Source organism: Aotus nancymaae, unplaced genomic scaffold (genome assembly GCF_030222135.1).
Source record: "Aotus nancymaae isolate 86718 unplaced genomic scaffold, 86718_ANA_hifiasm-v0.15.2.pri h1tg000003l, whole genome shotgun sequence".
NCBI lineage: Eukaryota > Metazoa > Chordata > Mammalia > Primates > Aotidae > Aotus > Aotus nancymaae.
The window spans coordinates 30274395-30289175 of NW_026988414.1; the positions used below are offsets into that span (position 1 = coordinate 30274395).

A 14781-nucleotide genomic window follows, 5' to 3' on the forward strand; every position below is an offset into this window, starting at 1 on the left:
TGGCTGAGGGCCGCGCTCAGGTCAGTGGATCTCAGCGAAGATGGCCGCGCGATCTGTGTCCGGCATTACCAGAAGAGTCTTCATGTGGAAAGTCTCAGGGGCACCACGTAGAGAATTTTGGTCTCGATCCAGGTAAAGCTGAAGGGTGGACGATGGGTCACGTTCAAGGAAAGTTAAGGAGGGACGAGTTCAAAAGAGAGTGTTACGCCTTCGTGATCCCGCACCTGATCAGAGCAAGGACGAGAAGGTCCCGTTAGGGTCCCTAGTTGAGAATCACTCATTGAGTGGTGGGACCCAGTCTCTTCCCCTCTCGGCCTTAGTTTTCTCATCTTATAACGGAAATACCACCCCCTTTCCCTTTCACTTCACTCATTCATTTATTAAGCAAACAGGATTAACCTCATGTGCGAGGCACCCAGTGTGTTGTCTGCAAACATATGAAAGCGCCTGATAGGCCGGGCGTGGTGGCTCACTTCTGTAATCCCAGCACTTTGGGAGGCCGAGGCGGGAGGATCACCTGAGGCCAGGAGTTTGAGACCAGCCTGGACAACTTGGCGAAACCCCGTCTCTACTAAAAATGCAAAAATTAGCCGGGCATAGTGGTGCACACGCCTGTAATCCCAGCTACTCGGGAGGCTGAGGCAGGAGAATCGCATGAACCCGCGAGGCGGAGGTTGCAGTGAGCCGAGATTGCGCCATTGCACTCCAGCCGGGGCGACTAGTGAAACTCCGTCTCAAACTAAAAAAGAAAGAAAGAAAGAAAGCGCTTGGTAAACTAAACTCATTATTTGCCGCCTGTGTTTCTTCACAAGCAAGATTCAGAAATGTAGTACGGCCTCCTCAGTTTTTGTGTTCATTCACTGAGTGATTCATCAGATTTCTCAGGGCCAGCATTACTGTAAGCGCCTAGGATACAGCAGGAAAAACAAAATCTCTTTTCATCCTCGAGGTACTCCAAAATATGAGGAAACGGAGGCCCGCAGGAGGGAAATGTTTTTCCCAAAGTCACAAAGCAAGTTAATTGCAAAGCTGGATCTAGAACATACGTGTCCTAACTCCCCATCTGTTGCTTTTTACGCTGCACGGCTGCACCATATGTAGTTGTTTGAAGGTAAATCTAATTTGACTTACATACTGTTTAGGAAATCAAAACGTATGGTAGGAACTGTAGGGAACAATGTATGTGCTCTTAGGTTTCAAACAAAAACTGCTACAATTAGGAAAGATTTTTTTCATCAGTTCATATATTAGCTTTCCCTCTTCTTTGGTTAATATTTGTTATTATCTCTCAGATCTCTTCCAAGTTTGTTTTATACAGTGACTCAACAAATAATTTTTAGACTGTTTACTATATGCCAGGCTATATTTTAGGTGTTTTAAGAATACAGAGGTTACTAAAACAGACTAAATTTTTGTTCTCATAGAGCATATGTTCTAATCGAGGAAGAAATGAACAAATGTGTAATTTCAGTATATGGTAAATTATGAAGAAAACTAGAGAAAATAAGAGATAACTGAGAATGATGAATTATACTTTTTTTATTTTTAAAAATTTATGTTTAAGGTATAAAATGATGTTGATTATTAGTCAAGCTAATTATCAAATTATTCTCTTCACATACTTTTTGTTTTGTTTTAGATAAAGGAAGTCTCACTGTGTTGCCCAGGCTGGTCTTGAACTCCTGGGCTCAAGTAATCTTCCCCTGTCAGCCTCCCAAATTGCTGGGATTACAGGGGTGAGCCACCACTCCTGGTCAGTTACTATTTTTGTGTGTGTGGTGAAAACACTTAAGATTTACTCCTAGAAGCTTTCAAGTATACAATATAGTATTATTAATGATTGTCACCATGGTGTACATTAGATCTCTTTAAATTTTACCTTTGCCCAATATCTCTCCATTTCTGACACCCCTGGTCACCACCATCCTACTCTGTTTCTGTGAATTTGACTTTTTTAGATACCACATGTAAGTGAGATCATGTGGTATTTTTCTATGTGGCTTATTTCTCTTAGCATAATATTTTCCAGGTTCATTCACAAATATCCTTTTTTAAGGCTGAATAAAATGCCATTTTATGTGTGTGTGTGTGTGTGTGTGTGTATGCATTGCATGCACATAATATACATATATTCATACATACATAGACACACGCATACATATATACACACATGATGGCATTTTATTCAGCCTTAAAAATTGCGTGTTTACGTATGTGTATATACATATATAAACACATGCTGCAATGAACCTGAGAGTGCAGATATATTTTTGAGATACTGCTTTCATTTCCTTTGGAAATGGAATCTTACCCAGTAATAAGATTGCTAGATCTTAGGATAGTTGAGAAAGTTCTGTTTACAACTTTTTGAGGAACCTCAATACTGTTTTTTATAATGGCTCTGCCAGTTTTCATTCCTGCCAGCAGTGTATAAGAGTGTCCTTTTTTCCATGTCCTCCCCACACTTGTCTTTTTGGTAATGACCATCCTAATGGGTATGAGGTGATGTTTAATTGTAATTTTTTTTTTTTTTTGAGACAGTTTTCGCTCTTGTTACCCAGGCTGGAGTGCAATGGCGCGATCTCGGCTCACCGCAACCTCCGCCTCCTGGGTTCAAGCAATTCTCCTGCCTCAGCCTCCCGAATAGCTGGGGCTACAGGCGTGCACCACCATGCCCAGCTAATTTTTGTATTTTTTTAGTAGAGACGGGGTTTCACCATGTTGACCAGGATGGTCTTGATCTTTTGACCTCGTGATCCACCTGCCTTGGCCTCCCAAAGTGCTGGGATTATAGGCGTGAGCCACCGAGCCCGGCCAATTGTAATTTTTTTTAATGTTTATGGATGCATAATAGTTGTACAAATTTATGTGGTACATGTGATATTTTGATGCAAGCATACAATATATAATGGCCAAATCTGAATGGTTGACATATCTATCACCTCAAACATTTATTTCTATGTTTTGGGAACATTCTAAAGCTATTTTGAAATATAAATAAATTATTACTAACTATGTTTACCCAATTGTGAAATCAAACACTACAACTTACTCTTTCTAACTGTATTTTTGTACCCATTAACCACACCTCCTCACTATCCTTCCTGGCCTCTGGTAACCAACACTTTATTACTACCTCCATGAAGTTATATTTTTTTGGTTCACACATAGGAGTGAGAACATGCGTTATTTGTCTTTCTGCACTTAGCTTATTTCACCTAACAGTGTCCTCCAGTTTCATCCATTACAAATGACAGGATTTCATTCTTGATGGCTAAATAATATTCCATTGAGTATATGTACAGATTTTTTTTATATCCATTCATCCATTGGTAGAAACTTAGTTTGTTTCCATATCTTGGCTATTGTGAATAGTGGTGCAATAAACATAGAGTGCAGATATCTCTGATAGACTGATTTCCTTTCTTTTGGACAACCCAGCAAAAGGATTGCTGGATCATATGGTAATTCTGTTTTTAGGTTTTTTTTTGGAAATATCCATACTTTTCTCCATAGTCGTTGTACTAATTTACATTCCCACCAACAGTACACTAGTGTTCCCCTTTCTTCACATACTTGCCAGTATTTATTTTTTGTCTTTTAAATAATAGTCATTTTTTTTTTTTTTTTTTTTTTTTTTTTTGAGACGGAGTTTCGCTCTTGTTACCCAGACTGGAGCGCAATGGCGCGATCTCGGCTCACCGCAATCTCCGCTTCCTGGGTTCAGGCAATTCTCCTGCCTCAGCCTCCTGAGTAGCTGGGATTACAGGCACGCGCCACTGTGCCCAGCTAATTTTTTGTATTAGTAGAGACGGGGTTTCACCATGTTGACCAGGATGGTCTCGATCTCTTGACCTCGTGATCCACCCGCCTCGGCCTCCCAAAGTGCTGGGATTACAGGCGTGAGCCACCGCGCCCGGCCAATAATAGTCATTTTAACTGAGGTGAGATGATACCTCCTTGTGGTTTTGAGTTGCATTTCCCTGATGATTAGAGATCATTTTTTTCTGATGACTTATTGGTCATTTGTATATCTTCTTTGAGAAATGTGTATTCAGATCTTTTGCTTGTTTTCAAATCAGGTTACTTTTTTGTTATTTAGTTGTTTGGATTTTTTATATATTCTGGTTATTAATCCCTTGTCAGATAGTTTGCCAGTTTTTCTCCTATTCTGTAGGTTGTCTGTTCGCTAGTTTATTGTTGCCTTTGCTATGCGGAAGCTTTTTAGCTTGATGTAATCCCATTTGTCTGTTTTTCTTCTTGTTGCCTGTGCTTTTAAGGTCTTACTCAAAAGGTCATTGCCCAGATCAATGTCCTTAAGCATTTAATCAACATTTTCTTCTATGCAGAAGCTTTTTAGTTTGATGTAATCCCATTTGTCTATTTTTGTTCTTGTTGCCTGCACTTTGGAGGTCTTACTCAAGGGCCTTGCCCAGACCAATGTCCTGAAGCATTTCCCGTGTTTACTTTTGGTAGTGCTGTACTTTTGTAACTGCCCTACGGGTTCACTTTGCTTAGACAGAGCTGGTTTATCAAGACGGGAATTGCAATGGAGAAAGAGTAATTCACACAGAGCCCCTGTGTGAGAGACTGGAGTTTTATTATTACTCAATTCTGTCTTCCCAAAAACTCGGGGATCGAAGGTTTTAGAGATAATTTGGCAGGTAGGGGCTCGGAAAGTGGGGAGCATTTGATTGTCAGGTTGGAAATGAAATCACAGGGTGTCTATCTAAGTGAGTTCTTCTGTTCCTGGGTGGGATCACAGAACTGGGTGAGCTAGATTACTGGTTTTGGTAGTATCAGCTAATCCACTGAGTGTGAGCTCTGCAAACTATCTCAAGCACTGACCTTGGATTTTAAAATAGCCACGTTATTCCCAGGAGCAATTTGGGGAGGATCATACTCTTTTAGCCAGACTCTGCATGACCCCTAACCATAATTTCTAATCGTGTAGCTAATTTGTTAGTCCTACAAAAGCAAACTTCTCCTCAGGCAAGAAGGAGGTCTTTTCAGGAAAGGGTTATCATCAATCTTGTTTCAGAGTCAAATCATAAACTGAATTATTTCCCAAGGTTAGTTTGGCCTACGCCCAGGAATGAACAAGGACAGCTTAAATGGTTAGATGCAAGGTAGAGTAGATTAGGTCTGATCTCTTTCACTGTCATAATTTCCTCAGTTATAATTTTTGCAAAGATGGTTTCAGTTACAGGTCTTACATTTAAGTGTTTTGTCCATTTTGATTTGATTTTTGTATGTGATGAGAGATAGGGGTATAGTTTCATTCTTATGCATATGGTTATCCATTTTTTCCAGTATCATTTATTGAAGACTGTTTTATCCCCAGTATATATTCTTGGCATCTTTGTTGAAAATGAATTGGTTATAAATGCATGGATTTAATTCTGGTTTCTGGATTCTGTTGGATTCTGCATGCCTGTTTTTATGCCAATATCATGCTGTTTTGCTTGCTATAGGTTTGTAGTATATTTTGAAGTCAGGTAACGTAATACAGCTTTTTTTTTTTTTTTTTTTGCTTAGCATTATTTTGGCTATTTAGGGCATTTTGTGGTTTCATATGAATTTTAGGATTTTTTTTTTCCTATTTCTGTGAAGAATGTCATTGGTATTTTGATAAGGATTACATTGACAGTTTATCACTTTGGGTAGCATGAGCATTTTAACATTAATTCTCCCAATCCATGAACATGGAATATTTCCATTTTTATGTGTGTCCTCTTCCATGTTTTCATCAGAGTTTTGTAGTTTTTATTGTAGAGATCTTTTAATTCTTTGTTGAAGTTTATTCCTAGATTTTTTTGTGTGTGTGTGGCTATTGTTAATGGAATTTATTTCTTGATTTCTTTTTCAGATTGTTCACTATTGGCATATCGAAATGCTACTGATTTTGTTTGTTGATTTTTGCATCCTGAAACTTTACTGAATTTATTATTTCTAAGAGTTTTTTGGTGAATTATTTAGGTTTTTACAAATATAAGATTATATATCAATGAGATATATAAGATTATCACATATAATATGTAAGATCATATATCAAATAAGAAGAATTTGACTTCTTTTCAATTTTGATGTACTTTATTTCTTTCTTTTGTCCAATTGCTGTGGCTGGGACTTCAAGTCCTGTGTTCAATATAAGTAATGAAAGTGAGCATCCTTGTCTTGTTCAAGATCTTAGAGTAAAGGCTTTCAATTTTTTCCCCATTTAATGATGCTAGCTTGTTTTGTGTCCTTGTTTGGTGGCTTTGTCATACATGACCTTTGTTATGTTGAGGCATGTTCCTTCTATATCCATTGTATTGACAGTTTTTATCCGGAAAGGATGTTGAATTCTATGAAATGCTTTTTAAGCATCTATTGAAATGATTCTTGTTCTTGATTCTATCAGTGTGATGTATCAAGTTTGTTGATTTGCATATGTTGAACCATTCTTGCATCCTGGATGAATTCCACTTGGTAGTGGTGAATGATCATTTTAATGTATAGTTTAATTCTGCTTGCTTATGTTTTGTTGAGGATTTTTGCATGTGCTTATCAGGAATGCTGACCTGTAGTTTTCCTTTTTTATTTTGTCTTTGTCTGGTTTTGGTATCAGGGTAATGTGGCCTTGTAGACTGTATTTCAAAGTATTCTCTCCTCTTCAGTGTTTTGGAATAGTTTTGCTGGGATCAGTATTGGTTGGTATTAACTCTTCTTTAAATGCTTGGTAGAGTTCATTAGTGAAGCCATCAAGTCTTAAGCTTTTCTTTGATGGCAGATTTTTATTACAGCTTCTATCTTGTTAGTTCTGTTTCGGTTTTCTGTTTCTTCATTATTGAGTCCTGGTAAGTTGTCTGTGTTTAGGAATTAATCCATCTCTTCTACGTTTTCCCATCTATGGCTTATAGTTGCTTGTAATAATCTCTAATTAGTCTTTAAATTTTTGTGATGTCAGTTAGTAATGTCTCCTTTTTTGCTTCTGATTTGATTTATTTGTGTCTTCTCTCCATTTTTCTTAGTCTAGCTAAAGGTTTGTTGATTTTAACTTTCTAATAAACCAGCTTTTCAATTCATTGATCTTTTTGTTGCTTTTTTAGTCTGTTTCATTTCTACACTGATCTTATTTCTTTCCTTCTACTAATTTTGGGTTTGGTTTGTCTTTTTCTAATTTTTTAAGGTGTATCTTTAGACTGTTTATTTGAAGTTTTTCTTTTTTCATGTAGGTGTCTATTACTATAAGCTTCCCTCTTATTACTGCTCTTGTTGTATTGCATAGTTTTTGATGTGTTGGGTTTTCATTTTTATTGCTTCAAGACATTTTAAAATTTCCTTCCTAATTTCATCATTGACTCATTGGTCATTTGAGAGCATGTTATTTAATTTTTATGTAGTTATATAGTTTCCAGAGTTTTTGTTACTGATTTCTGGTTTTATTTCATTGTCGTTAGATAAATCCTTGATATGATTTTGAGTTTAGTGAATTTGTTAAAACTTGTTTTGTGTTCTAGGATACAGTCTGCCTTAGAGAATGTACCATGTACTCATGAGAATAATGTGTATTCTGCAGCAGTTGGGTGAAATGTTCTCTAAGTGTCAAGTCCATTTGGTCCAGAATGTAATTCCGGTGTTTCTTTGTTGATTTTGTCTGGATGATCTGTCTGTTATTGAGAGTGGGGTATTGAAATCTACAACTATTATTGTATTGTAGTCTGTCTCTTCCTTTAGATCTATTAATATTTGTGTCATATATTTAGGTTCTCCAATATTGGTTGCATATATATTTATAATATATATATGGTCGTTGAATTGACCCTTTTATGATTATGCAATGACTTTGTCTCTTTTATAGTTTTTGACTTGAAATCTCTGTTATCTGATGTAAGTGTAGCTTCTCTTGTTCTTTTTGGTTTCTGTTTGCATGGAATATCTTTTTCCATCTCTTCACTTTCTGTGAAGTAGATTGTAAGTAAAATTAAAACTCAGGTAGGATGTGATATGCTCTAAGAGCAGTATAAAGTGCTGAAGAGATCACATGATATTACAGTTATATTTGATTTTAGAAATTAGTCCTCTTGGAAGAGAAAATTTTATCCTAAGACTTACAGAATAAGCAAGGTTTTCGCAGGTGAAGATAAAAGGTATTTCAGAAAAGATATAACTTGAGCTAACACATTGTGTCAGGAAAGTGAGAGTGTGCTTGGGACACAGGATATAGAGTAGCACATGGAGTAAATGTAGGTGATCAGTGAGAGGTGAGAATAGCAAGGTAGACTGGAGTTGGATCTTGGAGGATGGGGAATCCCAGACAGAATGATTTACCTTACTTCTTCACGCATTCTTAGGAATTCTTACAGTATGTAAAATATGTACTTAGTTTTTTTCTGTCTCTCCCAACTCAGTTCAACTATGAATGTTCCAAGGGCAGGGGCCTATCATTCTTTCCTACTCTCCACAGTCCCCAGAGGTAGTCAGTGTGCATTTGTTGATTTTGATTGGTAGGCAAGATTGGGTCTGGTGTTTTTCAACTTCATTAATGTGGTAAACCAAAGATTAATATGTTTGTTTTTGATCATTCCAGAAAAGAGATAGAGCCAGTGGTTGCTGAGACTGTAGAAGAGGTGAAAGAGGAATCTATCCTAGTGTGTCCACCCTTACGAAGCCGAGCATACACACCACCTGAAGATCTCCAGAGTCGTTTGGAATCTTATGTTAAAAAAGTTTTTGGTTCATCTCTTCCTTGTAATTGGCAAGATGTCTCCCTGGAAGATGGTCGCCAAAAGTTCAGTCTCTTGGTGCATTTAGCTGATGACTTGGGTCATGTAGTCCCTAATTCCAGACTCCACCAAATGTGCAGGGTTAGAGATGTTCTTGAATTCTATAACATTCCTGTTCAAGATAGGTCTAAATTTGATGAACTCAGTGCCAGTAATCTGCCCCCGAATTTGAAAATCACTTGGAGTTACTGAGCAATTTGGAAGAAAAAAACACTGAAATCATTTTTTTTCCCCTGGGCAAGGGGGCTGCTTATCATACCTTTCAATACTTTGCCATATGAAATACTACCAGAACTGTTCTCTAAACCCACTTTTTCTATAGATGAATATATCATCTCTTTTTTTTTTCTCATATTATGAATGGACAAATAACAGGACTTTCTACTTTCATATTTGCTGAAACTGTTTTTTAAATGAAATTAGGTCATTAATAATTTGAAAAATTTTGAGAGGACACTGTCATTAACTTGGATTTAAGACAGGAGGACATTTCAAGTTCACACCCTTCATAGGCATAAAGGAGTAGTTGCAAGAAAATATTTTCATCCTGTTAGGACTCATATCTAAGGTAGAGTTATTATATATTGCACATATACAAATAAACTTGTATTAGATAGATACCTATAAAAGAAACAGAAGTATGTTGCATGTTACTGACCGTTCTAGATTAATTTCTTTTGGAATTAAAGTAGATTTGTTGAAGTGTATTGTGTGTTGTGAATTTTTTTTAAGTGAAATTTACTTCTGTACTGCCTTGGCATTTCTTTCCAGTAAGTATAACTTTGAAAAATTAGAATATGTGCCAACTATTGAGTGCTATGACTCTTGCTCATAAGAGATGTGCCAGATTTTATGTCTAATTGTGTATTCTCTTCAGAGGAGATGATGCTTATTTTAAACCTTTTTTCTGTAACTTCTAAAAAGTGGTGTTGAGTATTCACTAGAATAGCAAGTCTTTGTACTTTAATGCACTTAATTTGTGGAAATTACTTAAACAGCGGTTATCAGATGGTTCTGAATGACAAAGTTAGTTGTTAAATTCAGGATTATTTATTTATTTATTTTGAGACGGAGTCTCGCCCTGTCACCCAGGCTAGAGTGAAGTGGCACGATCTTGGTTCACTGCACTCTCTGCCTCCCAGGTTCAAGCGATTCTCCTGCTTCAGCCTCCCAAGTAGTGGAGATTCCAGGCATACGCCCCCACGCCCAGCTAAATTTTTGTATCTTTAGCAGAGACGGTTTCACCGTGTTGGCCAGGCTGGTATTGAACTCCTGACCTCATGATCCGCCTGCCTTGGCCTCCTAAAGTGCCAAGCCACCCAAAGGCACTTGGTCTCCCAAAGGCATGAGCCAACGTGCCTGGCCAGGATTGTTTTTGTTCAAGCGTTAGATATGGCTGGAGAGTAATGAGACAGAAAGAATGTCTTGTATTGTTTTGACTGCTGACAATTCCTAAAGAAATGTGATAGGAAGGTTTTTAACAAAAGGATTTGCATTTATTCTCTTTTCCAGGGTGACTTGAAGAGGGCAAAATTCAATTGGATATATAAATTCTGGAATGTTCATTAAGAAAATGAGTTAATAGTACAGCCATGCCCTACAAATGTCATCTGAAGGCACTTCATTCAAGAACGTCGGGTGTCAGTGCCTGGAGTTCTGGAGCTTAGACATTAGAGTTGATTTCTTGATAACCACTGGGGATTGGTTCCAGGACACCTACTTGGATACCAAAGTCCACAGATGCCCAAGCCTTTTGTATAAAATGAGGTAGCATTTGCATATAACATATGCACATCCTCCCATATACTTTAAATCATCTTTAGATTACTTATAATACTGAATACAATGTAAGTGCTATGTAAATAGTTGTTATGCTGATTAGGGAATAACGAGAAGGAGAAAAAGTATACATATTGAGTGAATATATCAGAATAACGGCCTTTAGTTTTCCTGAAGCATGCTTCAAAAGCTGATTATGCAGTTATCTTTTTTCCCCCCCGAACATTTTTGGATCCATAGTGAATCCACAGTTGGGGAACACACAGATATAGAAGACCTACTGTATGTCCAACTTCTACTATGTAAAAGATTCAGCATTGGAATTTTGTATACAGGATTTGATTATCTCCTTTTCTACACAATTTTTTCCTTCTGATCCAGAGACAGGAAAACAAAGGCCAAATTGGAACTAAGGGATGAGGAGGTCTGTGTGGAAAAACACTTGGTTACAACTGGAGAGTTAACTGCATAAACCAAGCAGCTTCATGTGACTGTTAGGACAGAAGAAATTTCTCCTTTGTAGCCTAGAGCAGTATTTTCAAAATTTAATATGCACATTAATCATTTGGAGATCTTTTATTGATTTATTTATTTTCATGTGGGGATCTTTTAAAAATGCAGATTCTGATTCAGTAAGTCTGGAGTACATCCTGAGCTTCTGCATGCTTCAAAAGCCGATTATGTTTTGAGAACATGGATCAAGATGCTAGTATTGAGTTGGGAGACAAGTACCACTGCCTGAAACAGTCGTCGTAAATTTAGCCAACAAGGAGGGTAAACATCCGGACAGGGAAGGTAAACTGCACATCCATCAGTACCTCTAGAGGGCATCACTGGTTTATAGTTCAATACAGTGAATATATCAAAATAATGGCCTTTAGTTTTCCTGAAAGATTAAATTAGGCTTCCTAACTCGTTTAATGAGACAGTCAAACATATGATGTAATTTTAAAGGGTTTACTTTTTTTTAGTTTAATGATTGCTACATAAAAAGGATATCGGTTAACTAATTTTACTTAGTTGGAACTTCTGTAAGCTTAGTAGGTATGCTTACATAAAGCCTGCTAATAAAACAGAGATTCAGACTCAATAGAATGGTTTTACATATGCAATATGTTTTAAACAGCATAAAATAGACTTCTATTTTACCATGTCATTCTTTTTCTTAAAAAAAATAGCACATTATTTTTAGAAAATTGGGAAAGATAAAAAGCAAAACCAAGAATGAAAAAAAAAAATGCTGGGCACAGTGGCTCACACCTGTAATCCCAGCACTTTGGGAGGCTGAGGTGGGCGTATCACCTGAGGTCGGGAGTTCGAGATCAACCTGACCAACATGGAGAAACCCTATCTCTACTAAAAATACAAAATTAGCTGGGCATGGTGGTGCATGTGTGTAATCCCAGCTACTTGGGAGGCTGAGGCTGGAGAATCGCTTGAACCCAGGAAGCGGAGGTTGCAATGAGCTGAGATAGTGTCATTGCGCTTTAGACTGGGGAACGAGCAAAACTCCATCTCAAAAAAAAAATTACTGCTTATAATTACCTAACATTTTGGTATATTTCCATATGGAAAATATTTTTTTCCTGTATTTTACAATTACTATGGCATCATGCCCCTCTTTACATTATAAGCATTTCTCCATATTTTTAAATAGACAAGAGTAACAAATTTGATTAATAGCATATTGTATAATTAGATGTCATTGCAATTTTTCAATCAATATTCAATTAGATATTTAAGTTTTTCCCAGTGTTTCGCTTTTCTGTTCTTTTTTATCCTGCTTTTCTAGTTCTTAGAGAGTTGGTTTGCCATAAATTTTTCTGATTAGAAGTAGAAGCTACTCTACTGTAAATTTCTTGACCCTAAACAAACCTAAGAATGAACAGTTTGATCCTGCTTCTTTGATTCACAGTCTCATTAGCATGTATTCTGTGAATCCTAAAACACAAAGTGACAAGGACCTTTAAATTTTTACTAGGTTGTTTCACAGTGCAAAAGTCCTAAAGCTTTTACTTCAAAGGTTTCCAAATTTAAAAATAGTCTGTTTCCTCTGATTCCATAGAATTCAAAATTAATCTTAACTGTACGGTAACAGACTGCAGCGACCATCAAAGTTCTGCTTTCCATAATGAAATATCAAATTCAAAATATGTAACACTGATATAACAATAATATACTGTCTACATTCAAATTTCACCAATGTCCTGGTAATGACCTCTATTGCAATTTCACCTCCAGTCCAGGATCCAATCCTGGTTTATTTAGTTGTCCATTAATTATTATGTTTCTTGATCTCATTTATTCTTCTGTATATTTCTTCAAGTAATTGATCTCATGTAAGTTATCAAATTCTTTAGCATAAAATTGTTTGTAATATTCTCTAGCTAATGACAATTTGGATCTATAATAATAAGCCCACTTTCATTTTGAGTTGTGTCCTATCTTGTTTTTATTTAATTAGTCTAGGTTGTAGTTTACCAATTTTTTAGCTTTAGCTTTATTTTATAATTTTAAAATTATTTATATTGTTCTTCCTTTATCATTCAGTTTGAAATGTTTCCTAATTTCCAATGTGATTTTTCTTTTTGACTCATGACTTATTAGAAATATGTTTGATTTTCAAATACTTGAGAGTTCTCTAGATACCTTACTGTTTTTAATTACTGATTTCATTGAGAATATGTGATTTCAGTGTTTTTACATGTATTGCAATTTTATGGCCCAACTTATGGCCTATCTTCTTGAACATGCCATGTACATTTGAAGTTACCGAAGTGATTAGGGTAAGGTCATTATACTGTTCAAATCTATTGTTTAAAGAGGGATTTAAAAATCTCCATTCATGGTTATGGAATTGTCTGTTTTTCCTATTTCTCCCTTTAATTCTGTCCATTTTTGCCCTATTGATATCTTAAAAATCCATTATTTGGATTTATGATTTTTATGATCCTGTCATATTAGATATATAATATTTATAATTATAGTCATTACTACTTTAGGTTTCTTATGCTTGCTGTTGCATGGTATGTATTTTTTTCATTCACTTAGTTGCATTCTGTCAATGTAAACTACATTAATAATTTTTCACCACTATCCAGATTCTTAGTAATTCATTCCTTGGTTTGTTTAAAGATTTACTCCAAAAGTATGGCCTATAGTTTTAGTTCAGCAAATATAAGTTTGAAAGATTGATTTGTGTGTATTTATGACAATATTACAATATTCTAACAATATTATGTTTGTAAGATTCTTCCAGGTAATTGCGTGTAGTTGTAATTCATTTATTTTTGTTCTCTAGAAGAGGAATGGCTGGGTCAAAAGTTATTCATATTGTCACATTTATTAGACAATGTCAGATTGCTTTCTGAAGTGGTGGTACCAATTTATATTCCCTAAGTAGGGCTTGAGTCTGAGTGATTCACTTCCTAACCAACTCTTATTTTTGGAATTTTTAATTTTTGCCAAACTTATAGGTAGAAATATGCCCCATGATTTTAATTTGCATTTCTTTGATAATAAATGAAATTAAGCCTTTTTCCCATATGCTTATGCTTGTGTCTCATTAGTACCTGTTTAAGTCTTTTTCTCATATTCATCTGAGATTTTTAGATATTACTTTTTTAGGAATATTTTATGTATCCTAGTTAATAATTCTTTATCAGTTGTATCTGTAGCATAAGTCTTACAAGGTAGTAGCTTGTAGTTTTCAAGTTTTTTACGGAGTATTTGGCCGATCAGCCTTCCTTAAAATTAAAGAAGTTGAGTTTGCCAATGGTTTCCTTTAAGTTTGCACTTTTTAAATGCTCCATCACCTCAAAAAAGATCCAATACCCTTATGGAGATAGTCCTTTTATTTTATTGTTATGTAAAGTCCTACTAACACTTCATTCTATAGCTATTTCAAAAACCCATGTGAATTAGTTGAGGGGGATTAGTAGGAGATTTGGTGCTCCCCACATTCTGAAAGTGGGGATTGAGTATTTTATTACTGGTTACTGTGATCACATTTGTATTTTTCAGCTTATGTTGTCCCAGGAAAAGAAGATTTGCAAATGCAGAGCCCTTCAGAAGTTACCTTGAGTATTTTATTGTAGAGGAAATATATGCCCTAATGGTGCCAGTAGAGGTCAAACAACTTCTATAAAGAAAATTATTAAAATATGTGAGTAAAATGTAGTGGCAATCCCTAAGAGAGAGAGATTTCAAGAGAACAGAAAATGAACAGGGAAAA

The 14781-nt window shown here is 36.0% G+C and overlaps 1 protein-coding gene across 1 annotated transcript; it reads left to right on the forward strand.

The window, feature by feature from the left end:
• Positions 1 to 9470, forward strand: MRPL50 (mitochondrial ribosomal protein L50). The gene is made up of 2 exons (XM_064379466.1): positions 1 to 132; positions 8573 to 9470. The coding sequence occupies exons 1-2, from the start codon at positions 41 to 43 to the stop codon at positions 8958 to 8960; spliced, it is 480 nt and encodes a 159-aa protein (XP_064235536.1). The 5' UTR covers positions 1 to 40; the 3' UTR covers positions 8961 to 9470.
• Positions 9471 to 14781: the final 5311 nt, after the last annotated feature.

Coding starts and splice junctions, on each gene's coding strand:
- MRPL50 (XM_064379466.1), top strand. CDS start 41: ATGGCCGCGCGATCTGTGTCCGGCATTACCAGAAGAGTCTTCATGTGG. Junction 133..8,572: donor GAATTTTGGTCTCGATCCAG/GTAAAGCTGAAG, acceptor TGATCATTCCAG/AAAAGAGATAGAGCCAGTGG.